This window comes from Crocuta crocuta, unplaced genomic scaffold, assembly GCF_008692635.1.
Source record: "Crocuta crocuta isolate KB4526 unplaced genomic scaffold, BGI_CrCroc_1.0 scaffold96, whole genome shotgun sequence".
Taxonomy (NCBI): domain Eukaryota; kingdom Metazoa; phylum Chordata; class Mammalia; order Carnivora; family Hyaenidae; genus Crocuta; species Crocuta crocuta.
In genome coordinates, this window is record NW_027531522.1 from 4,533,105 (window position 1) to 4,559,948 (window position 26,844).

The window sequence follows — 26,844 nt, forward strand, 5'->3', positions numbered from 1 at the left end:
AGCATATTTTCCGGTCTGGTATTTCCACTTGGTTGTTCTGTAGGTCTTCTGGGTCTTTGCTGTTGACTTTTTATTTCTTCATTTGTTTTGAGAATGTTCATTATTACATGTCAAGCCATTTTTATATGGCTTCTCTAAAATCCCAGTCACATACTTTGGATGTCTTTTTCATCTTGTTGATGATCTTTTTCATTCAAATTGAGATATTCTTGGTTCTTGGTATGTTGACGGAATTTTTTTTTTTTAATGTGGACATTTTGGCTAACAGTTCTCAGAATCTTGTTTAAGTATACTACCTTCCCTGTTGTTCTCTGACTATGCTGTAGCTGAGGTGAGGGAGGGGAGAGTTGCTGCCCTGTTATACTCAGGTAGGGGTGGAAGTTTGTGGCCTGTTTTATAGCTGCAGGAGAGGGTGGTTGTGGATCTTCCTGGGGTGGGCAGGTGTGGGGGTCCCTGCTTACCAGTAGACTGCCACTAATAACACTCAACTAATATCCCCTTGCTGGGATAGGCAAGAAGGCCTACTTACAGCTCCCCACCCAGCCTTTGCTGACGTTGTGGAGGGTTGATCCCTTTACTGCTGGGCAGATGTGAAAGCCCTAACTCTCCTCTAGGCTTTCTCTGAAGCCACCCTGGCAGGGATGGGAAGGGATGCCTCATTACCTCCAGGTAGATATGGAAGTCCAGGCTACCCCTACCCCTGCCACTGACTTTACAGGAGGAAGGGGATTCTCATCACCTTTCAGCAGGAATGAAAGTCTGGCTTCTTACACAGTTTTCTCCCATATCACCCTGGTAGGGAGATGGGGTACCTTATTACAGCCTCACAGTGACAGAAGTCTAGGCTTCCCATTAGCCTCTGCTGGCAAGGAGAAGCAATGGCCACAATTCTGTCTCTTGTTTGCTTGAAGTAAGTCGGTTTATGTAAGCTTATCTTACTGTGCAAGAAAACCCAGGGTACTCACCACCTTGGTGTTAATCATGTCCCTGCCGTACCTAGCTGGCCTGTCTTCTCTTTAAAAATCAGTCTTCCTATATTTGTTTTGTATGTAACATTTAGGGTTTTTCAGTTTGCTTAGGGGGAAGAGTAAGGAAAAGTGCTTTTACTCCATTTTTTTAGAAGTGGAAGTTTTGAATTACCTTTTTTAAGTGATTTTTAAAAAATGTTTATTTATTTTAAGAGAGAGAGAGACAAGAGAGAACAAGCAGGGAAGAGGCAGAGAGAGGGAGAGAGAGAATGCCAAGCAGACTCCGTGCTGATAGCACAGAGCCTGACGCAGGGCTCCATCTAACAAACCGTGAGATCGTGACCTGAGTCAAAATCAAGGGTTGGATGCTTAACCGACAGAGCCACCCAGGCGCCTCTTTGTGTGATTTTTTAAATGCTTCTTTAAAAAAACATCAAACACTTGGAATTGTGATACAACACTCTAGACATAAATATAAACAACTACATTTGTTTCTTTATAACTGATTCTCTTCAAGAAGACAAAATTAGTACTGATGAGGTGGATTCTAGCTTATGTGTTTTCTTCAAGCAGTACTTCATTCAAAATAACTTGAGAGAGGCCAAGTAATGTGACATACTTCGTTAGGAGTCTATGACTTCTTCCCCTTTTATGAAAAATAGTTTGAAAAACAACACCTGGTTTCCTAATTTGGCCTCATATAGTACTCTGGTTATGCTATCTGGTTAGTGTTTTGATACTTTTATATTAGATTCACCTGTCACTTAAATTACTAATTTTCTATTACAGTACCAGGGACTTTTTTTTTTTTTAAGTCACCATCTCAAAAGCCTGAAAATATAAAGGTGTTTAAGCAGTATAAGGTAAAATATAGTAGTTAGATTTCTAGTTAATGTAACCCCTTTTAACTGGAACTGTTCCCACAGTACTCTATTCTTCATTTACAATATTCTTGGCTTATACTAAATTCACAAATTTGAATGAAATGTGAGTGAATGAGTGAATGATATGACTCCTCCCTTCAAAGTTTCCTGTTCACAGGGCAATTTTTTATTAGAAGGTGAAATAAAGTTCTTAGAAAATTATGTATTAATTTGTGGCTTCTCTTGATCTTTTCCTTTTGTTGTCTCTCCTGGCCCACATATGCATTTTAGGAATTCTTCCTTTCTCCAGAACTCCCCTCTTTGTATATTAGGATAGTAATTTTTTTTAAGTTTAGTTTTATTTTCTTTGAGAGAGAGCTACGTAACAAATGGGCGAGGGGCAGAGAATCCCAAGCAGGCTCCGTGCTGACAGCACAGAGCCCGATGCAGGGCTTGAACTCACGGTCTGTGAGACCATGACCTGAGCTGAAATCAGGAGTCGGGCATGAGCACCCCTAGGATAGTAAATTTTAAATCATGAGGATGTTCTCTTTTTGCATAGTTCTTTATAAGTTCTTATACTCCAGGTGTCATCCTAATCATTTTGTGTGTGTTAATCTCATTTATTTCCCAGTAACAACTCATGAGATGCAATATTACCATTATTCCCATTTTATAAAAGAGTAAAGGACCGTTAGAAAAAGAGCTAGTTAATTGCAGAAGCTGAGTTTTAATCCCAGATCTGTCCACAATGAGAGCTTTTTCATTCATTCATTCACTCACTCACTCACTCACTCACTCACTCTATTTACTTAGCACCAGACATTGTCCCAGACATTTGGGAATTCAGTAGTGATCAAAACAGAGAAGAAGTTTTGCCCATGTAGAAAGCATCAATAAGATGAGTAGTGATAAATGGCTGAGATAAAAAATAACAAGGAAGAGGGACAGGGAGAACATGTGTGTACACGTGGATGTGGGAGGTCTGCTGCGATTTAAATAAGGTGGCCAAGGAAGGCCTCAATAATAAAGGGACATTTGATCAAAGACCTGCAGGAGGTTAGGGAGTAAGCAAGGCAGATGAGGCAGTGGGTTTTAGGTAGAGGAAACAGATGAAAGGCATAAATCACATAGAGCCTTATACTCTAAGAACCTGGCTTTTACTCTTAGTGAAATGGGAGATCCTAGGAAGGTTGTGCAGAGGAGTGACATGAGTTTGACACGTGTTCTAAGAAGTCTGACTGTGAGGTGAAGAACAACCTGAAACAAGGACTTGAAACAAAGAGACCAGTTGGGAGCTCTTTTAGTAATCCAGACAAGAAATGGTGATGGCTTGGACCCGGGTGATAAAAGAGAAGAAATGGAACTCTTTATGTTAGAGACAAGATTTCCTACCAGACTTCATACAGGATGTAAGAGAGAAGGGGGAGGGTTTGGATCTCAGTAGGTCAAAGGAATGGGAACTTCATTGGAAAAAGCAGGCAGAAGTGAAGGGATTTGATTCAGCTCTTGATTTCAGCTCATGTCATGACCCCAGGGTAGGGGGATCGAGCCTTGCATTGGGCTCCGCACCAAGTGTGGAGCCTGCTTAAGATTCTCCCTTCTGCTCTTCTCCCCCACTTGTGCACTCTCTATAGAAAATAAAAATTTTAATTAAATAAACAAAATAAACTTCTTTCCTTTTCCAAGTTATGTTTCACTAATATCTGCTGCACTATTGTCTGGGCATTTCCAAAGAGAAATTCTAATCACCTGCTAGAAAAAGAAGGTAACAAGTTAAAATTTTATGATTTTGCTCAATTTAAACTCTGTTCTACTGTTTTCAATATCATTGAGGTAGAAGTCTTAATCAGGACCTAACAAGTATCCTCAGGTTAATGGTCAAGGACCCCAAATTACTATTCAGCAAACGTGTCTTAGCATAATAAATACTTTTGCAATGTGTGACAGGAAGTATTTGGTCTAAGTAGCTGGCCCACTAGTTGAATTGTTTAGTATAATTTTCCAAATATATGACAAGATAGGCTACTTATGCCGGAGTATTTTAGTTTTTGTTCCAGTGAAGACCCAAACTCTTCATTATTTTGTTGAATAGGGTTATGAAACAGAAGGACTCCCTTAAGATGGTATTTGGCTCATTTTTCCTTCTTTTTAAAATCATACTGTGTAAATTTTTCTTTTTCTTTCTTTCTTTTTAAATTTTTAAAAAATGTTTTATTTATTCCTGAGAGAGAGAGAGACAGCGTGAGCAGGGGAGGGTCAGAGAGAGAGGGAGACACAGAATCTGAAACAGGCTCCAGGCTCTGAGCTGGCTGTCAGCACAGAGCCTGACGCGGGGCTCGAACCCACGAACCATAAGATCATGACCTGAGCCCAAGTCGGACGGACGCTCAACTGACTGAGTGACCCAGGAGCCCCATAAATTTTTCTTTTGAGAGGAAACCATTTCTCTTCATTCACTAGACGAGTGTCATGTGACATATTGATCTTTTCTTTTTTCTGCCAAGATTTTATTTAAGTTAGATAACATATAGTATAGTATTGGTTTCAGAAGTAGAACTTAGTAAATCATCACTTACATATAATACCCAGTGCCCTCCTTAATGTCCGTCATGCACGTAGCCCATCCCCCCACCCACCTCCTCTCCAACAACCCTCAGTTTGTTCTCTATTGTTATGGTTTGCCTCCCTCTCTGTTTTTATCTTATTTTTCCTTCCCTTCTTCCATGTTCATCTGTTTTGTTTCTTAAATTCCACATATGACTAAAATCATATGGTATTTGTCTTTCTCTGACTGACTTATTTTGCTTAACATAATACACTTTGATTCCATCCATGTTGTTGCAAATGTCAAGATTTCATTCTTTTTGATGTCTGAATAATATTCTGTTGTATATGTATACCACATCATCTTTATCCATTCATCAGCTGATGGACATTTAGGCTCTTTCCATAATTTGGCTCTTGTTGATAATCCTACTATAAATATACATCAGGGTGCATATATCCCTTCGAATCAGTATTTTGTTGTCCTTTGGGTAAATCCCTAGTAGTGCAATTGCTGGTGGTAGGGTAGCTCTATCTTTAACTTTCTGAAGAACCTCCACAGTGTTTTCCAGAGTTGCTGCACCAGTTTGCATTCCCACCAACAGTGTAAGAGGAACAGTTCCCCCTTTTTCTGAGGAAAACATCTTTTTCTGTGGAAAACAACCTCACCAACATCTGTTTTTGCCTGAGTTGTTAATTTTAGCCATTCTGACAGGTGTAAGGTAGTCTCTCATTGTGGTTTTAATTTGTATTTCCCTGATGATGAGTGATGTTGAGCATTTTTTCATGTGTCTCTTAGCCATTTGTGTGTCTTTTGGAAAAATGTCCATTTGTGTCTTCTGCCCACTTTTTAACTGGATTTTTTATTTTGTGGGTGTTGAGTTCGATAAGTTCTTTATAGATTTTGGATACTAGCCCTTTATCTGTTATGTCATTTGCAAATATCTTCTACCATCCTGTAGGTTGCCTTTTAGTTTTGATGATTGTTTCCTTCACTGTGCAGAAGCTTTTTTTTTTTTTTTTTAATGCTGCTTTATTTTTGAGAGAGAGAGAGCGTGCACGGGGGGGAGGGGCAGAGAGAGGGGGAAACACAATATTCAAAGCAGGCTCCAGGCTCTGAGCTGTCAGCACAGAGCCCAATGCGGGGCTTGAATTCATGAGCCATAAGATCATGACCTCAGCCAAAGTCGGACACTTAACCAGCTGAGCCACCCAGGTGCCCCTGTGCAGAAGCTTTTTATCTTGATGAAGTCCCAGTAGTTCAGTTTTGCTTTTGTTTCCTTTGTCTCCAGGGATGTGTCTATTAAGAAGTTGCCACAGCCAAGGCCAAAGAGGTTGCTTCCTGTGTTCTCCTGTAGGATTTTGATGGTTTTCTGTCTTACATTTAGATGTTTAATCCATTTTGAATTTATTTTTGTGTATGGCATAACAAAAGTTGCATTCTCCATTTTGCTGTCCACTTTACCCAAAACCATTTGTTGAAGAGACTGTCTTTTTCCCATTCGATATTCTTCCCTGCTTTGTCAGAGATAAGTTGACCATACAGTTGTGGGTCCATTTCGGGATTCTCTGTTCTGTTCCATTGATGTGTCTATTTTTTTTGCCAGTACCATACCATCTTGATGATTATAGCTTTGTAATATAGCTTGAAGTCTGGAATTATGACGCCTCCCACTTTACTTCTCTTTTTTAACCGTACTTTGGCTGTTTGGCATCTTTCTGGTTCCATACACATTTTAGGATTGTTTCTTCTAGCTCTGTGAGGGATGCTGGTGGTGTTTTGATGGGCACTGCATTGAATGTGTAGATTGCCTTGGGTGGTTATAGACATTTTAACAATATTTGGTCTGTTCTTGGTTAGCTAGTCTTTTGTCAGGCTTGTCATTAAAAATCGATCTGTCTTAACTTGAAGCTCATAACTTACAAAACTTTAATAGGACTTACATTTCCAGCAAAAATACTGTATTTTTTTTTATTTAACTACTTCCCTATGAAATTCATCATGCTGCTAAAAGATCTTAGATTTGTTTTTCTTGGATAAACTATAAACAGGGATATGATCACAACCCCAAAATTCGTGATAGCTGAGGCCATACTAATTATACAGTTTACTGAAATTAGAAATTTGGAGGAAAGATGAAGGTAGTTATCGAATAGGTTTCTTCCCCCTTAGGCATGTTTTGAAAACACCTGTTTGGTTTTTTTTTTTTTTTTTTAATATATGAAAGGTTTTGCCAAGTGCAAAATGTTAGATGCTATAGTCAGCCCTGTATTATTAAAGTAGCAAAAAATTAGTAAATATTTATAAGTTGTGGGTTTGTTGGTTTTAAAAATTGTACTTCCAGGGGCGCCTGGGTGGCTCAGTCAGTTAGGCGACCAACTACGGCTCAGGTCATGATCTCATGGTTTGTGGGTTCGAGCCCCGCCTAGGGCTCTGTGCTGACCGCCAGCTCAGAGCCTGGAGTCTGCTTCAGATTCTGTATCTCCCTCTCTCTCTGACCCTCCCCTGCTCGCACTGTCTCTCTCTCTCTCTCAGAAATAAATAAAAATGTTAAAAAAATTTTTTTTAATTGTACTTCCAGCTAAACTTATGTTATATAATCTTCAAATTTTGTTTTTTATTGATATCTACAACTTGGTAAAAATACATAAATATATATATTCACATGTACTATTTATTTTCTTACTGACATGTTCCTTCTTTTTTCCTTTATTGTCTCTTCTCTTCGTCTTATTTTTATCTGTATCCTCTACATACCTTGTAGGTATTCATCCATATTTTTCTCCATAGTCTTATAATAATATTTAAATATATTTAGATGAGAATATATCTGCAAGCATAGAGGCATTATTTGGCTTTGCAAATAGAGAATCTTAAATGCTTTTCTGTATCTTGCTTTATTATTCCAACTCATGAAAATCCCTATAAGTCAACTGGTATAGCTCTACTTCTTTTTATGGTAACTTAATATTCCTTAGTATAGATGCATCACCAACAACTCTTCACTCATTTTCTATTATATGCATCTACTATGTTACCAGTTTTGTATCTATGCTAACAGACACATAGACATATATACCCATATACTTCTATACAGTTACATTTTAATGCTTTTGTTTTTGAGAGGATTGCTGGAGAAAAGGTTTTTTGGTTTTTTTTAACTTTAATCAATTCTCTTAGATCACTTTTCAAAAAGGCTGTAATATAATAATCCACATTTCTACCACTAATGTAGAGATGGCCCTTTCCCTGCCAGCAGTACCTTTTATTAGATTTTTACATTTCTGTCCATATGATAGGTATAAAACCATATTTTGTTATTACTTCAACCTGCAGTTCTTTAACCTTTTAGAAGTTTTTTTTCTTGTTTCTTGGCCATTTGGATATGTTCTGAAACATTGTCCATTTTTTTCTGTGCTTATCCTCATGTCAATTTATAATATCTCTGTATATTCTATACATCAATCTTCTGTTTGTACTCTAAATTGTAGATATTCTTGGGACGTCTGGGTGGCTCAGTCGGTTAAGCATCCGAGACTTCGTTCAGCTCAGGTCATGATCTCTCAGTTCGTGGATTCGAGCCCTGCATTGGGCTCTGTGCTGACAGCTAGTTCAGAGCCTGGAGCCTGTTTCAGATTCTATGTCTCCCTCTCTCTCTGACCCTCCCTTGCTCATACTCTCTCTCTCTTAGAAATAAATAAAACATTAAAAAAATTTTTTAATTGTAGATATTCTTTGCAAATATATTCTCTCTCTCTTATTCTTTATATTTTTCATAGCATCTAGGTTTTCTGTCTTAGTTAAAATTTCCTCATCCTTTAAATATTACTTGTAATTTTTTAGATTTCTTTTTGCAAGATGTTTATTGTTTGGGTTTTAAAAGTCAAGTCTCTTATCTAACTGGAAGTTACTTTTATGTATTGGATAAGATTATATCTAGTTTCCTTTCAAATGGATATTAAGTTGTGCCTGCATCATTTATTAAATCCTTTTCCCACTAAATCAAAATGTTTAGGGATTCTCTGTTCTCTTCTAGGAATTTATCTATTTCTATGCAAATATCATATGAATTTTACCATCAGCATTATGGAATATGCAAACATATGCACACACAGTGGTGAAGATATGGTTATAAAGAATTTGACTATAGCAATTAAGAATGGAGTTTCTTCTCGTTATTGACTCTAATCAAAATGGGATTTGAAGAGGCCAGTTGATTAGCCATCTATTGATAATTATCTCTGATGCCACCAGATTAGATTTTGCCTTTGTTAAAATATTGAAAAGATGAATATATATACTATTTATTAAAAAGCAACGTTTGTACCAAGTAGTATGTTAGGGTTATATAATTTTCTGCATATCAACTTTAAAAGATCAGATTTAGTTCTCTTTTATAAATGAGAAAATAGACACTTGTTCTAACAGCGTTACTTATCCAGTATTATGTCACTGTTAGGTGGTAAAGATAGGATTAAAACACTAATAACCAGGCTCTTTTCATTATGTCAGTATGAAATGTTTCATGAAAAGTACTTTGAAAACTAAAGGTATATACAAATTGATATGGTGGTTATATCATGATCATCATTTCATCATTAGCATCTCTGAGTTTTATTTAAAAACAATTCAGTAGCTAATGCACATTAAAACAGCGAGCTATTTACAGCAAAGCAGTTGTAATCTTTTTTGACCCCCTTTACCCATTTCTCCCATTCCCCATACCCACCTTTGGCAACCAGTGACCTCTCCTCTGTATCTGTGAGTGGGGTTTATTGAGGGTTTTGTTTTTGTTTTGTTACGCTTCCCCATATAAGAGAGATCACAGGTATTTGTCTTTCTCTCTCTGACTTATTTCATGTACCATAATGCCCTTGAGGTCCAGCCATATTGTTGTGAATGGCAAGATTACATTCCTTTTTTATGACTGAATTATATTCCATTGTATATAGTTCTATTTTGATGAAAGAACAGTATGTTTTTTTCAAGATACAGTCTATGAATAAAATGTCAAAAATTCTTTTTTGTTCTTAACAAATCTCAATAATTGATTCTCTTAAACATTTTTAGAACAGAAGAAAGTTAAAATAAAAAAACCAAAACCTGAATTTCCTGTATATACGCCTTTAGAAAGTGCATATATTCAATCTTATGATCATGGAACTTCTATAGAAGAAATTGAGGAACAAATGGATGATTGGCTGGAAAACAGAAACAAAACACACAAAAAACAGGTAAATAAACTTTAAAACATTTCTCTTAATTGAGTAAAATACAGAAAAGTACATAAAATATAGATATGCAGCTCAGTGAGCTATCACGATTTGAACCAAGTTAACTGTTGCCAAGATGAGGATAGAGAACATTGCCATTGTCCAGAGCCTCCCTCAGTCTTCTTCCTGGTCTCTACCTTCCTTTTCCTCCACAAGATAAAACTGTCCTGACTTCTACCATCATAGATTAGTTTAACCTGTTGTTTGAAGTTTCTAAATGGAATCATCCTGTTTTAGTCCATTCAGGCTGCTGTAACAAAGTATAATAGACTGGGTGGCTTAAACACAAACATTTATTTCTCACAGTTCTGAAGACTGGGAAGTCCAAGATCAAGACGCCGGCAGATTCGGTGTCTGGTGAGGGCCCTCTTCCTAATTCATAGACAGCAGTCTTCTCGCTGTGTCCTCACATGGTAGAAGAGGTGAGAGAGCTCTCTGGGGTCTCTTTTATAAGGGCACTAATCCCATTCATGAGGGCTCCACCCTCATGACCTGATCATCTCCCAAGGGCCCCACGTCCTAATATCATCACATTGGGGATTAGGATTTCAACACATGATTTTGGGGGAGCACAAACCTTCAGTCCATAACGCATTCCATGTGTACGATTTTGCATCTGCTTTCCTCCATTCGGTATTATGTTTGTAAGATTTGTCCATATTGTGCGTAGCAGTAGGTGGCTCATTTTCATTACTCTGTAGTAGTCCATTTAGAAATACAGCAGAATTTATTTTGTTGAAAATTTTTGTTTTTCCAGCTTTGGGCTACAGTAAATCATTTTCCTGTGAACCTTATCGTACTTGTAGTATGCATGTATGTAAATTTCTATTTTGTAGTTAAGTTGCAGGGTCATAGCTCAACTTCTAAACAGTTTTTGTAAATATTTTCATCAATTCATACTTCAGCAGCAGGATATAAACATTCCAGTTACTCTACATTCTTGCAACACTTGGTCAAGTCTTTTATATTTTAACCATTCGGGTAGGTATATAGTGGTATCTAATGTGGTTTAATTTGCATAGTCTTTGATCAATAAGATTGAATGAATACCTCTTCTTATGTTTATTGGACACTGATATTCTCCTATGTGAAGTATCTTTTCAAGTCTCTTTTGGGGGGTTACCTATGCATTCTCATACTGATTCATAAAGAGTTCTTATATAATTCATACACAAGTCTTTCACACATATTTTATTCCACTCTGGCTTGCCCTTTTACTCTCTTAATGGTTTCTTTTGATGACCATAGTTACTAATTTTAATCACTGTGGTTTTCCTTTACTGTCCCTTATTTGGTGTTTTCCGTGTTGTGTTTAAGAAATCTTTTCCCACCTTGAAGTCCTAAAGATTAATTACTGAATTCTTCTACACACTGTAATGTTTTGTTTTTCACATTTAGACCAATAATCTCCTGGAATTTATTTTTGTGTTTGGGATGAAGTAATGTTTAAGTGTAATTTTTTTTCAAAAGTTTCCAAGCCAGTTGACTCAATTAATGAAAATATTGTTTCCTACAACTCTACAAATACCATCTTTATCATAAAACAAGTGTTCATAACGGTGCGGGTCTGTTCAGGCTTTCTACTTTGTTCTGTGAATCTACTTGTCCATCCTGTGCCAATACCATACAGTATTAATTACTGTAGCTTTATAGTAGGTACCTGGTGCAATAATTTTTCCAGCTCTGTTTTCCTCCTATAAGATTGCCACTTTATATTTTCATATACATTTTAAAGTACTGTGTCATTTTCAACAAATTATTCAGCTGAAATACTCAATTGGGATTATACTGAATATATATAGATCAATTTTGGAAGAATTCACATCCAGACAGCACTGAGTCTACAAACCATGAATAAATCCATTCGTTTACATCTTTAAAAAAATTTAATAATGTATTGCAGCTTTTTGTGTATATGTATTGCACATTGTTTTCTTAGATTTATTCCTGGGTATTTAGTGTTTTTAGAAGACATTGTAAATGATATTGTTTCTTCAAATTCGCTTTCTAATTATGTTTGGTATATATAAACATAATGGATTTTTTATAGTAACCTTGTATCCAGCAACCTTGCTAAGTTTTTTAAATTCTATTTATTTGTATATTATACATTGTTTTCTTTTGTGCTAATTAGGATCTACAATACAGGAAGTCATGACAACAAGTATCCTTATTTCATTACCAATCTCAAAAACTTCCATCAGTGAAACTTTATTTCAGCACTGAAATTATTCATTAAAATTTCATCATTTCATTATTATATATGATGTATGTTGCCAGCTTTTTATAGAATTTTTAGAGATATATTTCACATAACATAGAATTCACCATGTAAAAGTGCATACACTTTGGGGTGCTGAGGTGGGTCACTTGGTTAAAGATCTGACTCTTGGTTTTGGCTCAGGTCATGATTTCATGGTTTGTGAGTTGGGCTTTATGATGACAGCACAGAGGCTGCTTGGGATTTTCTCTCCCTCTCTCTCTGCCCTCCCCCACTCACATTTTTCTTCTCTCTCTCTCTCTCTCAAAATAAATAAACATTTTTTAAAAGTGCACACACATTGGTGATTTTTAGTCTGTTCACTGTGTTGTGCAACCATTACCAGTATCTAATTTGAGAGCATTTTCATCATACCCAAAAAAATAAAATAAAATAACCCTCTACCTGTTAGCAGTTAAGCGGTTACTTCCAGTTCTCAGCCTCTTTATTTCATGACAACCACTAATCTGCCTTCTGCCTCTATGGATTTGTCTGTTGTAGACATTCCATTTAATTAGAACCATGTAATATGTGCTCTTTGGTATCTGGCTTTGCATAATGTTTTCAAGGTTCATCCATGTTGTAGCATTTAATGATACTTCATTTCTCCTTATGGCTGAATAATATTCCATTGTATGTATCTGTTACATACTATTTATCCATTCATCAGCTAATAGACATTTGGTTGATTCTGCTCTTTGGCTGTGATAAACAAAGCTAATCTGGACATCCACATAGAGGTTTTTGTGTAAACGTTTCCTTTAGTTCTTTCATTTCCCTTAGTTCATTGAACATATTTAAAATATCAGATTTATTTTTTTAATTTTTAATGTTTTATTTATTTCTGAGAGAGAGAGGCAGCCTGAGCAAAGGTGGGTCAGAAAGAGAGGGAGATACAGAATCCTAGCAGGCTCCAGGCTCTGAGCTAGCTGTCAGCACAGAGCCCGACACGGGGCTCGAACCCACAAACCGTGTGAGATCATGACCTGAGCCAAAGTCGGATGCTCAACGTACTGAGCCACCCAGGTGCCCCTAAAATAGCAGATTTAAAGCTTTCATCTAAAAAGTACATTGATCTTCCTCATGCACAGTCCTTTATATGGGACATACTATCTTTTTTCTTTGCAGGCCTTGTAATTTTTGTTGTTGTTATTGAAGACCAGATATTATGAATATTATAACTTGGCAACTCTAGAAACCAGATTCTCTGTCCTTTTTAGGATTTGTTGTTATCTGGGCTAATTGTAGTTGACTGTTTAGTGCTTTTTTTGAAGTAATTTTCTGAAGTCTGTATTTTTTGTCATGTGTGAGTACTGTAATCTGTTTCCTTAGCTTAGTTATCAGCTAGCAATTGGACAGAGATTTCCTTAAACACCTGGAGCCCAAAATTCTTCCGGTCTTTGTCATGGGCTCTGTGTATGTATTTAAGATTGCTGGGGCGCCTGGGTGGCTTAGTCGGTTAAGCGTCCGACTTTCGCTTAGGTCATGATCTCGCGGTTCGTGGGTTCGAGCCCCGCGTCGGGCTCTCTGCTGACTGCCGGCTCAGAGCCTGGAGCCTGTTTCAGAGTCTGTGTCTCCCTCTCTCTCTGACCCTCCCCTGCTCACGCTGTCTCTCTCTCTCTCTCTCCTAGAAATAAATAAAAATATTAAAAAAAAAAAAAAGATTGCCAGGTGGTTTATAACTCTGCGCTATTCTTTACTTTCTGTTTCCAAAGAGACTCAAGGTTAGCAGCCAGTGAGAACTTAGGTTATTTTCAGGTCTTTTCTGAGCATGCTCACAGCCTTGAGCATGCACATGGACTTCTAGATTCCTGGGAAGGTCAGAGCATCTCATTCCTCAGGCTTTTCCCCCATGCTTTTTGGTTAATCTGTTTTTTTCCCAGCTGTTTTCTGTCACCTCAATCAGCAGTGGCTAAGATATCAGCCTGTAAAAGTTTTCAACAAATGCCTCCAGGGAATCAGCTTTAGAATTAGGCCAGTTTTGAGTTAGGCAAAATAAAGACAAGCTTTTTGAACCGATATTCCAGGCAGCCACCAGACAGGTTAGAACAAATAATTATAATTCTTTGCAAATTAGCTCATTCTGCTCCTGCCATGATTAGGAATCAGTTATTTTTTTCACAGGCAGTGATGAGCTGTGGATTAGGGGATAGGACTGGGGTCAAAGTGCCACAAAGTTTGCTGTGTTTTTTTAAAATTGAAGTATAATTGACATACAGTGTTATATTAGTTTCAAGTATACAACATCATTGATTTGACATTTGTATACATTACTTTCCACAATAAGTCACCATCTGTCACCATACAACATTGTTACAATATTATTGACTGTGTTCCCTATGCGACTATGTGACTTATTTATTTTATAACTGGAAGTTTGTAACTCTTCATTTCCTTCATTTCTTTTGCCCACCCTCCAATTCCCCTCCCTTCTAGCAAGCACCAGTTCTCTGTATTTAAGAGTCTGTCTGTTTTGGTTTTTAGATTCCACGTAGAAGTAAAATCAAAAGGTAGAGTTTTTCTGTCTGACTTATTTCATTTAGCATAATACCATTTAAGGCTATCCTTGTTGTCACAAATGGCAAGATCTGATTCATTTTCATGGTTGAATAATATTTCAGTGTGTGTGTGTGTGTGTGAGACATCTACTTTACCCATTCGTCTATCGATGGATACTTAGCCTTATCTAGGCCATTGTAAATAATGCTGCAGTAAACTTAGAGGTTCATGTATCCTTTCAAATTAGTCTTTTCATTTTCTTTGGGTAAATACCCAGTACTGGAGTTACTGGATTACATAGTATTTATATTTTTATTGTTTCAAGGAACTCCCATACTGTTTTCCATATTGACTGCACCAATTTACATTCCCACCAACAGTGTATAAGGATTCCCTTTTCTCCACATCCTCACCAACACTTGTTATTTCTTGTCTTTTTTGTACCAGCCATTCTAACAGGTAAAAGGTGGTATCCCATTGTGTTTTGATTTATGTCTCCCTGATGATGAGTGATGTTGAGCATCTTTTTGTGTGTCTCCCGGCCATCTAAATGTCTTCTTTGGAAAAATGTCTATTCAGGTCCTCTGTTTTTTCATTGTAATGTTTGATATATTTTTGGTGTTGAGTTGTCTAAGTTCTTTGTGTATTTTTTATAATAACCCTTTATGAGATATATCATTTACAAATATCTCTTCACATTCTGTGAGTTACCTTTTTGTTGATGGTTTTCTTTGCAGTGCAAAGCCTTTATTTTGGGTTAGTTCCAATAGTTTATTTTTCTTTTTGTTTCCTTGCCTAAGGAGACATATCCATAAATATGTTGCTAAGCCTAATGTCCAGGAGTACTGCCTATGTTTTCTTTTAGGAGTTCTTTGGTTTCAATTCTCACATTTACATCTTTAACCCATTTTGAGTTTATTTTCGTGTCTGCTATACAAAAGTGGTTTAATTTTATTCTTTCATGGGTAGCTGTCACGTTTTCCCAGCATCATTTATTGAAGAGACTATCTTTTCCTCACTGTATATTCTTGCATATTTTGTCCTAAATTAATTGACCTTATGGATATGGGTTTATTTCTGGGTTCTCTGTTCTATTCTATTGATCTTCATGTCTGATTTTGTGCCAGCACCATACTGTTTGCTTACTATAGCTTTGTAGTACAGTTTGAAATCCAGAATTGTGATACTTTAGGCTTTGTTCTTCTTTCTCAAGATTGCTTTGGCTATTGGAGATTCTTTTGTGGTTCCATAAAAATTTTATTCTAGTTCTGTGAAAACTGCTATTGGTATTTTGCTAGAGATTGCATTGGATCTGTAGATTGCTTTGGGTAGTATGGACGTTTTAATAATATTGATTCTTCCACCCCATGAGCACGGTATATGTTTCCATTTGTGTCGCCTTCAGTTTCTTTCATGAATGTCTTCTATTTTTCAGAGTCCAAGTCTTTCACTCCTGACTAAATTTATTCCTAGGTATTTTATTCTTTTGATGGTGTCATAAATGGAATTGTTTTCTTAATTTCTCTTTGTGCTACTTTGTTATTGATATATATAAATGCAACAGATTTCTGTATAGTAACTCTGTATCCTACAACTTTATCAGATTCATTTATCAGTTCTAATAGTTTTTTGTGGAGTCTTTAGGGTTTTTCTTAAACACAGTGTCATGCCATCTGCAAAGAGTTTTATTTCCTACTAACCTCTTTGGATGTCGTTTATTTCTTTGTTTTCTGATTGCTGCAGCTGGGACTTCTAGGACTATGTTGAATAAATGAGGTGAAAGTAGACACCCTTGTCATATTCTTGACTTTAAAGGAAAAACTTTCAGCTTTTTACCATTGAGTATGATGGCGACTGTGGGTTTGTCCCACTTGATTGTGGTGAATGATTTTTTTAATGTATTGTTGAATTTGGTGTGATAATACTTTGTTGAGGATTTTGCATCTGTGTTTGCCAGAGATATTGACCTGTAGTTTTCTTCCTTTGTAGTGCCTTTGGTTTTGGTATCAGGATAATACTGACCTCATAGGTTGAATTTGGAAGTTTTCCTTCCTCTTCCATTGTTTTTTGAAAGTTTTAAAAGAATAAGTATTAACTTTCCTACAAATGTTTGCTAGAATTCATTTCTGAAGCCACCTGGTCCTGGACTTTTGTTTGTTGGAAGTTTTTTGATTCAGTTTCATTGCTTGTAATCCATCTGTTCAAATTTTCTATTATTCATGATTCACTTTTGGAAGATTCTATGCTTCTAGGAATTTATCCACTTCTATGTTATCCAATTTGTTGGCATATAATTTTGCATAATATTCTTTATAATTCTTTGTATTTCCATGTTGTCAATTATTATCTCCCCTTATTTCTTTTTTATTTATTTATTTATTAATTTTTTACAAATAGTTTATTGTCAAGTTGGTTTCCACATAACACCCAGTGCTCATCCCCACAAGTGCCCTCCTCCATGCCCATCTCCCCCCTCCCACCACACACCCATCAGTCCTCAGTTTGTTCTCAGCATTCAAGAGTCTCTCATGGTTTGCCTCTCTCCCTATCCCCCGCTATTTCCCCCCTTCTTCTCCCCCTTGGTCCTCCATTAAGTTCCTCCTAATCCTCCTATATGTGCAAACATATGGTATTTGTCTTTTCTCTGCCTGACTTATTTCCCTCAGCATAACACCCTCAAGTTTCGTCCATGTCACTACACATGGCCAGATTTCATTCTTTCTCATGCCATGTAGTATTCCATCGTATAGATAAACCACATCTTCTTGATCCATTCATCTGTTGATGGACACTTACGCTCTTTCCATGTTTTGGCTATTGTTGAGAGTGTATCTCCCCTTATTTCTGATTTTACTCATTTGAGTCCACTCTTTTTTTCTGACAAGTCTGGCTAAAATTTTATCAATTCTTAGAACCAGCTTTCGGTTTCATTGAGCTTTTCTGTTGAGTTGTTGTTATTTTTGTTTCTATTTCATTCATCTGCTTCAGTCTTTATTATGTCTTTGCTTGTACTAGCTTTGAGCCTTGTTTTTTGCTCTTTTCTACTTCCTTTAGGTGTAAGACTAGACTGTTTATTTGAGATTTTTCCTGTTTCTTTTTTATTACGGTTTTTATTTAATTCCAGTAGAGTTAACATACAGTGTTATTTTAGTTTCAAGTGTAGAGTACAGTGGTTTAACAATTCTATACCTTACTCAGTGCTTATCATGATAAGTGTACGTTTTAATCTCCATCACCTATTTCACCCAATCTTCCTACTCACCTCCCTCTGGTAACCATCAATTTGTTCTCTATAGTTAAGAGTCTGTTTCTTGGTTTGTCTCTTTTTATTTTTTTTTTCCTTTGCTCATTTGTTTTGTTTCTTAAATTCCACATATGAGTGAAGGGATTTTCTTATTTCTTGAGGCAGGCAGGTATTGTTGTAAACGCCCCCCTTACAAGTGTTTTAGCTGCATCCCAAAGATAAAGATTTTGGACCATTGTGTTTTCATTTTCATTTGTCTCCAGGTATTTTTTATTTATTAATTTTTAAAAAATTTTTAATGTTTTTTCTTTATTTCTGAGAGAGAGAGAGCGTGAGGAGGGGAGGGTCAGAGAGAGAGGGAGATACAGAATCTGAAGCAGGCTCCAGGCTCTGAGCTAGCTGTCAGCACAGAGCCCAACGTGGGGCTCGAACCCACGAACCATGAGATCATGACGTGAGCTGAATCCGGATGCTTAACCGACTGAGCCACCCAGGTACCCCTATTGTTATTTTTTTTAATGTTTGTTTATTTTTGAGAGAGAGACACACACACAGCATGAATTCTGGGAAAGGGGCAGAGAGAGAGGGAGACAGAATCTGAAGCAGGCTCCAGGCTCTGGCTCTGAGTTGTCAGCACAGACAAACTCACAAACTATGAGACCATGACCTGAGATGAAGTTGGACGTTTAACCAACTGAGCAACCCAGGTGCCCCTCCATGTATTTTTTAAAATGTTTGTTTCTTGCTTTTTTTGTTTATTTTGAGAGAGAGAGCGTGTGAGCAAGGACAAGCAGGGGAAGGGCAAAGGGAGACTCCCAAGCAAGCTTCATGCTGTCAGTGCAGAGCCCAATGCAGGGCTCGATCTCACAAACCATGAGATAATGACTGGAGCTGAAATCAACTGATGCTTCACTGATTGAGCCACCCAGGTGCCCCTCCATGTATATTTTTTTCCCTCCATGTATTTTTTAATCTCCTCTTTGATTTCTTCATTGACTGATTGATTGTTTAGTAGTATGTTGTTTTTTTAGTTTTATACTGCTGTGGTCAAGAAAGGTATTGATGTGATTTCATCTTCTCAAATTTATTCAGATTTGTTTTGTGGTTTAACGTGATCTATCGGGGAGAATGTTTCATGTGTATTTGAAGAATGTGTATTCTCCTGTTTGGGGATGGAATGTTCTGTATATATGTTAGGTCTACCTGTTTTTTAATGTGTCATTCAAAGCCACTGTTTTCTTGTTGATTTTCTGTCTGAATGATCTATCCATTGATGTAAGTGGGGTGTTAAAGTCCTTTACTATTACCTCATTTCTGTCAGTTTCTCCTTTTATGTTTGTTAATATTTATTTTATGTATTTAGGTGCTCTTATCTAGAATGCATGTATTTACAATTATTATATCCTCTCATTGGATTAATTCCTTTATCATTATGGAGTGCCCTTCTTTATCTCTTGCTGTGGTCTTTGTTTTAAAGTATATTTTGTCTGATATAAGCACTACCTCAGCTTTTATTTTGCTTCCATTTGCATAGTAAATGTTTTTCCATCCCTTCATTTTTCAGTCTGTGTGTGTCTTTAAGTCTGAAGTGAGTTTCTTGTAGGTAACATATAGTTGAGTCATATTAATATTATCCATTCAGTCATCCTGTGTCTTCTTATTGGAACATTTAGTCCATTTACATTTAAAGTAGTTATTGGTAAGTATGTATTGTCATTTTGTTATTTGTTTTCTGATTGTTTTTGTAATTCCTCTCTGTTCCTCCTTCTCTTGCTCTCTTTCTTGTAAGTTGATGGTTTTCTTTAGTGTTATACTTGGATTCTTTTCCTTTATTTTATGTGTATCCATTATTAGTTTTTTATTTCTTTTTACCATTGGGTTCATATATAATATCACATATAGTTCATAAATATAGTATCATATATAGTTCATACATAGTGTATGTTAAATTGATGATGGCTTAAGTTCAAACATGTTCTAAAATCACCAACTTTTTATACCCCCTCCACATTTTATGTGTATGATGTCATCTTTTACATCTTTTTATTTCGTGTATCCCCTGAATAGTTTTTGTAGATATAGTTGTTCTTACTACATTTGCGTTTTAACATCAACACTGGCTTTATAAGTGATTGATCTCCTACTCTTCTGTATGTTTGCTTTTACCTATGAAATGTTTTCCTTTTATAATTATCTTTCTTCTAGTTATGGCCTTTTCTTTACACTTAAAGAATTCCCTTTAACATTTCTTTTAAGACTGGTTTGGTGGTGGGGCGCCTGGGTGGCTTAGTCAGTTAAGCGTCCGACTTTTGCTTGGGTCATGATCTTGCGGTTCGTGGGTTCAAGCCCCGCATCAGGCTCTGTGCTGACTGCCAGCTCAGAGCCTGGAGCCTGTTTCAGTCTGTGTCTCCCTCTCTCTCTGATCCTCCCTTGCTCACACTGTCTCTCTCTCTATCTCTCTCCTAGAAATAAAAAAAATAAAAAAAAAAAAAAGACTGGTTTGGTGGTGACGAACTCCTTTGACTTGTTTCGGAAAGTATCTTTCCTTCTATTATGAATGATAGCCTTGCTGGGTATTCTCAGTTATAGGTTTTTTTCACTTTGAATGTGACACACTCCCTGTGTCCTGTAAAATTCCTGTTGTAAAATCAGCTTGACAGACTTACTGTGTTGTGGTTTTGGTTTGAGTTTTTTGGTATGTATTTCCTCTTGTTGCTTTTAAAATCCCCTCTTTAACAGTACTTTTTTGCCATTTTAATTATATGTCTTGGCATTGACCTCCTTGGGTTCATCTTGTTATGGGCTTTGTGCTTTTCAGACCCAGACATCTGTTTCCTTCCCAGATTAGGGAAGTTTTCAGCTGTTATTTCTTTAAATAAGTTTTCTGCCCTCTTTTCTTCTTTCTTTCTAGGATCCTTATATGAATATCAATGTTTTCCTGCTTGATGATATTACAGAGTTCCCTTAACTTATTCTCATTTTCTTTATTATTCTTTTTTCTTTTTTCTGCTCAGCTTGGTTGCTTTCTATTACCTTGTCTTCAAAATCCCTGATCCATTCTTCTGCATTTTTTTTTACGGTGTGATGCCACTTTTTTTTCTTAAATAGTTTATTGTCAAGTTGGTTTCCATAAAACACCCAGTGCTCATCCCAACAGTTGCCCTCCTCTGTGCCCATCACCCCCCCTTCTCCTCTGCCCCACCTCCATCAGCCCTCAGTTTGTTCTCAGCATTCAAAAGTCTCTCATGGTTTGCCTCCCTCCCTCTCTCCAACTATTTTTCCCCTTCTTCACCCCGATGGTCCTCCATTAAGTTCCTCCTAATCCACCTATANCTTCTGTATTTTCTAATCTGTTATTGATTGTCTGTGGTGAGTCTTTTATTTCAGTTATTGAATTCTTCAGCTCTGCTTCTTTTTAATATTTTCTGTCTCTGTTGAAGTTCTCACTGAGTTCATCCACTCTCTTTTCAACTCCAGTGAGTATTTTTATGTCTATTACATTAAATTCTATATCTGAAAGTTTACTTTTTCTATCAAGAATTAGCTGATTTTCTGAAAAACTGAATTACCATATGATCTAGTAATTCCACTACAGGGTATTTACCCCAAGAATACAAAAATACAAATTTGAAAAAATACATGCATTCCTATGATTTTTGCAGCTTTATGTACAATAGCCAAATTATGAAAACAGCCCAAGTGTCCATCAAAAGATGAATGGATAAAGAAGATGTGGTATTTACATATACAATGGAATATTATTCAGCCATAGAAAAGAATGAAAGCTTGCCTTCTGCAATAACATGAATGGATCTAGAGAGTACAATGCTAAGTGAAACAAATCAGTCAGAGAAAGACAAATCGCATATGATTTCCTCATATATTGAATTTAAGAACCAAAACAAATGAACACAGGGGAAAAAAAGAAACAAACCAAGAAACAGCCTCTTAGTTATAGAGAACAAACTGATGGTTACCAGAGAAGAGGTGGGTGGGGGGATGGGTGAAATAGGTGAAGGAAATTAAGAGCACACTTATCATGATAAGTAATGAGTAATGTATAGAATTGTTGAATCACTGTATAGTGCACCTGAAACTAATATAACACTGTATGTTAACAAACTGTAATTAAAATACAAAAATAAAAATTTTTTAATAAAAAAAAAAGAATTAGCTGATTTTCTTGAATACATGCTACCTGTGGTGCTGCAAGCCTTCGACTGATTTCCAGAGTTAAAAGAGGTTGATTGTCATAGTTTTTGCCCATTTTTCCTTACTTTTATGGAGAGATGAAATTTGGAGTTACTCTGCCATTTTCATTGACGTTATTCTAGGTTTTATATAAATCAGATTAAGTAAGTTTTCTTCATAGTTTTGCTAAGNGCATTGGGCTCTGTGCTGACAGCTCAGAGCCTGGAGCCTGCTTTGGATTCTGTATGTCTCTGACCTTCTGCCCCTTCCCTCTTCATGCTCCGTCTGTCTCTGTCTCAAAAATAAATAAAACATTAAAAATATTTTTTAATTAATATTATAAAATGTTATCAAATACCTTCCTCTGTTGATTAAGGTGATCATGTGATTTTTCACCTCTGTTTTGTTAGTGAGACAATTTATATCGATTGATTTTCTAATACTAAACCAACTTGCTTTCCTGGAGTAAGCGTATTTTATTGTTTTGATTTGACAGTACTTTGTTTAGGATTTTTGTTTTATGTTTATGAGAAAGAATGGCCTTTTCTTCTGAAAAAGATTGATTTTTCTTATATCTTTGCCAGATTTGATGTCAATCACATGCTGTACTTATATGAGATGTTTCTTATTTTTTTAAACTTTTATTTGAAATAATTTTAGATTCATGGGAAGTTGCAAATGCAGTAGAGAATTCTTTTTTTTTAATGATTTATTTATTTTTGAGCTTGAGAGTGCGAGCAGAGGAGGGACAGAGAGAGGGGAACAGAAGATACGAAGCCAACTCTGCACTGACAGCAGCGCCCCAATGAGGGGCTCAAACTCACAAACTGTGAGGTCATGACCTGAGCCAATGTCAGATGCTCAACTGACTAAGCCACCCAGGCACCCAGCAGTAGAGTTCTTATTTACCTTTCATCCATTTTTCCCTAATGGTTATATCTTCTACACCTGCAGTTTAATTTCAAAAGCATGAATCTGACATTAGTGCAGTGGTTTGTGTATACTTGAATGTCATTTTATCACATAGATTTATATATATAAAGATACAGAACTATTCAAGATAGAGGACACAAAGATAACTCTCATGCTTCTTTATATCACACCCATCTCCTCTGCTTATTGGATTTAAAATATTTAACTACATTTCTCTTCCGTACCTAGAAGTGGAGTTGGTGGGTCATCTGGTAGTTGTAGGTTTCACATTTTGAGGAACTACCAAACTGTTTTACGCAGCGGCTGCACTGTAAATTTTACATCCCTAACAGCGATATAGGAAAGAACCAGTTTTTTCATCATCATGAGCATTTAGTATTTTCACTTTTTAAAATTTTAGCTACAATAATAAGTGTGTAGTCTTATCTCATCATGATTTTAATTCTATTTTCCCTACTGATTGTTTATGTTGAACATCTTTTCACTTCTTTGTTATCTGTATATTCTCTTAGAGTGAAATCTTTATGTCTTCTGCCTTTTTTCTAATTCAATTGGTTGCTTTTTTTTTGCCATTGAAGTTTGAGAGTTCATTATATATTCTTTTATAAATGTTTATTTTTGAAAGAAAGAGAAAGGGAGTGTGTGTGAGCAGGGGAGCAGGAGAGCGAGAGAGAATCCTAAGGAGGCTCTGTGCCATCAGCGCAGAACTGGACATGGGCTCTGGCTCACTAATGGTGAGATTGTGACCTGAGCCCAAATCAAGAGTTGGATGCTTAACTGACCTAGCCACCCAGGTGCCCCTCATTATATGTTCCTAATATATGTCCTTTATCAGAAATTTGGTTGGAAATATTTTCTTCTTGTCTGTAACTTTTCTTCTTATCTTCTCAACAGGATCTTTAGCAGAGCAGAAGTATTTAATTTTGATAAAGCCTAGTTTACTATTTTTCTTTTTTACGTAGTATGCTTTGGGATCATGCCTGAAAACTTTTTACTCTGCCATAGGTCCCGAAGAGTTCCTCTGGAGTTTTCTTCTGAAAGTTTTATAGTGCTAGAGTTGACATTAAATATATGGTCCACTTTTTTTTTTTAATTAGGTGTGAGGTTTAGTTAAAGTTTCTCTCTCTCTCTCTTTTTTTTTTTTGATATCTAATCCAGTTGCTTCACCACCATTTGTTTAAAAGTCTATTTTTTTTCTTTTTTATTTCCTGAAGGGTTACATAATACTGGAATTATATGGTTGATTATTACAAATACTCAGTATTCTTGAAAGAGCTGTATAGTTGTAGATAAGTGTTCTATATGTCACATAAGATTTGTTAATTATGTTTTAAAATAATTTGGTCATTATTATTAGGTTTTATTATGCTTGTTTAACCAACTAGAGAGAGAGATGTGTTCAAATCTTCCAACAAGAATTTTCATATGTCAGGGGCACCTGGGTGGCTCAGTCGGTTAAGCGTCTGACTTCGGCTCGGGTCATGATCTCTCGGTTCGTGGGTTCGAGCCCCGCATCGGGCTCTGTGCTGACAGCTGGCTCAGAGCCTGGAGCCTGTTTCAGATTCTGTGTCTCCCTCTCTTTGACCCTCCCCTGCTCACGCTGTCTTTCTCTCTCTCTGTCTCAGAAATTATAAAAAAAAAAAAAAAGTTTTCATATGTCAGTTTTTCCTTGTGTTTTTACTTCTGTCAGATTTTACTTTATAAATATTGAAGCTGTTAGTGCTTTTGACTTTTGAATAATTACATCTTTCTGATAAATCAAACCTTTTACCATATGAACTTTTTCAATTTATCTCTGGTAATGCTTTCTTTCATTTTTAAGTTGTCTTACTCTAATCTTAATATAGTTATACTAGCAGCTTTTTTTTTTTACTTTATGTTTGCAAAGTACCTATTTTTCCATCCTATTACACTTTTATCTCCTTATATATTAGATATGCCTCCTATTTTTAAAATTATTTATTTATGTAAGTAATGTCTATACCCAACATGGGGCTCAAACTCACAACCCCAAAATCAAGAGTCACATGCTTTCTGGACTAAGCCCGCCAGGTGCCCCAGGCCCCTATTATTGTGAAATTTAAAAAATCTAGTCTGACAGTATTGAATTTCTTTGAAGCATTTATTCCATTTTTTGTTTAATAAAATTGCTGAACTTTTGGAATTTAAATCTGCCATCTTACTATTTGTTTTTTACATGTCCTTCCTGGTTTCTGTTCTTTTACTCTCTCAAATCTTGACTTCTGTTTAGGATTGTTTGAATAATTTTTAGTATTCCATTTGTCCTTCATTTTCAAAGCTTTTTTTTTCCTCTCTTCTATTTTCTTTTGGTGTTGATAATTTTTTTACATTCTGTCTCTCCTTTTTAACAGCTTTATTACTGACAAGCAAATGACATAAATTGCACATATTTCAAGTGTTCAGTTTCATCCACGCTCAGCTGACTGAGCCACCCAGGTGCCCCTCATGTCTCTTTTCTTTTCTTTCCTTTTCTTTAGCACTTTCTTTTCTTTTCTTTTTTTTAAATGCTTTTATTTATTTTTGAGACAGAGAGAAACAGAGCATGAGTGGGGAAGGGTCAGAGGGAGAGGGAGACACAGAATCTGAAGCAGGTTCCAGGCTCTGAGCTGCCAGCACAGAGCCCGACACGGGACTCAAACCCATGAACTGTGAGGTCCGAAGTCGGACACTTAACTGACTGTGCCACCCAGGTGCCCCAAAATCCTAAAATCATGTCTCTCTTCTTAAAAGCTGGTAGTTTGTGTCTTTGAAGGGATTTGACCATTGGCATCAGTTGCTTATAATATTCCTTTATTATCTTTTTAATATCTGTAGGGATGTCTTCTTTTTTGTTTCTGATAACGGTAATTTGTGTCCTCTGTTTTATTTCTGATCAGGGTATTTAAAAGTATATGTATTTTACTAGTTTTCCTTAAAAATCAACTTTCAGTATTATTGATTTTCTCCATTGTTTTTCAGTTTTGTATTTCACTGATTGTTACACTTTCACTGATTTTTTTCCTATCTTCTACTTACTTTGGTTTAATTTGCTTTTTCTAGTTTTTTAAGGTGGAAGCTTAGGTCACTGGAGAACTTCCTTCTTTACTGTTACTGCTATAAATTTCCTCTGAACACCGTTTTATTTAAATGTAATTTTATGTTTATATATTTATATTACATTTTAGCTATATCCCACAAATTTTGATATTATATTTCATTTTTACTCAATTCAAAATATTCTTTTTGTTAATGTTTATTATTATTATTTTCATGTTTACTTATTTTAGAGAGACAGACAGCTCGTGAGCAGGGGAGGGGCAGAGAGAGGGAGACCCAGAATCTGAAGCAGGCTCTAGGCTCTGAGCTATCAGAACAGAGCCCATCATGGGCTCATGAGATCATGACCTGAGCTGAAGTCAGACACTTAACCAACTAAGCCACCCAGGCTTCCCTCAATTTGAAATATTCTAATTTCTCGTTTGAATTTTTGACTCATGTTTAGTTACCTATTTGATGTTTATTTTCCAGAAATCTGTTGTTGCCTTCTTTTTGTATATAGTTAAATTTTTTTTTATGTTTATTCATTGTTGAGAGAGGGAGAGAGAAAGAGTGCAAGCAGGGGAGGGGCAGAGAGACAGGGAGACATAGAATCTGAAGCAGGCTCCAGGCTCTGAGCTGGCAGCACAGAACCCAATGCGGGGCTCGAACTCCCAAACTGTGAGACTATGACCTGAGCCAAAGTTAGATGCTTAACTGACTGAGCCACCCAGATGCCCCTGCATATAGTTTTTTAAGTTTTACAGTTTTTGAAATCTTGGGTGAGCATTTAATTCATTTATATTTAGCATTATTATTGATATTTTGGGATTTAAATTTATTATCTCAGTGTTTGCTTTCTATTTGTCCTCGTTTTATTGTTTTTTGTTGTTCTTTCCTCACTTGGTTTCTTTTGGATTTATTTTTTAAATTTCCATTTCTCCCCTCTATGAACTTGGTGTACCTACATACTCTTTTATTCTTCTATTATCGATTAATCTAGAGTATTTAAGTGCATTTATTATGTAT

The 26,844-nt window shown here is 36.2% G+C and overlaps 1 protein-coding gene across 1 annotated transcript in view; it reads left to right on the top strand.

The window, feature by feature from the left end:
• DNAJC1 (DnaJ heat shock protein family (Hsp40) member C1) overlaps positions 1–26,844 on the top strand; it is a 206,775-nt gene that overhangs the window by 96,922 nt on the left and 83,009 nt on the right. Inside the window, exon 10 of the mRNA XM_077772477.1 lies at positions 9,450–9,613. Coding sequence (XP_077628603.1) covers positions 9,450–9,613 — 164 coding nt within the window. The remainder of the gene's footprint in view (positions 1–9,449; positions 9,614–26,844) is intronic.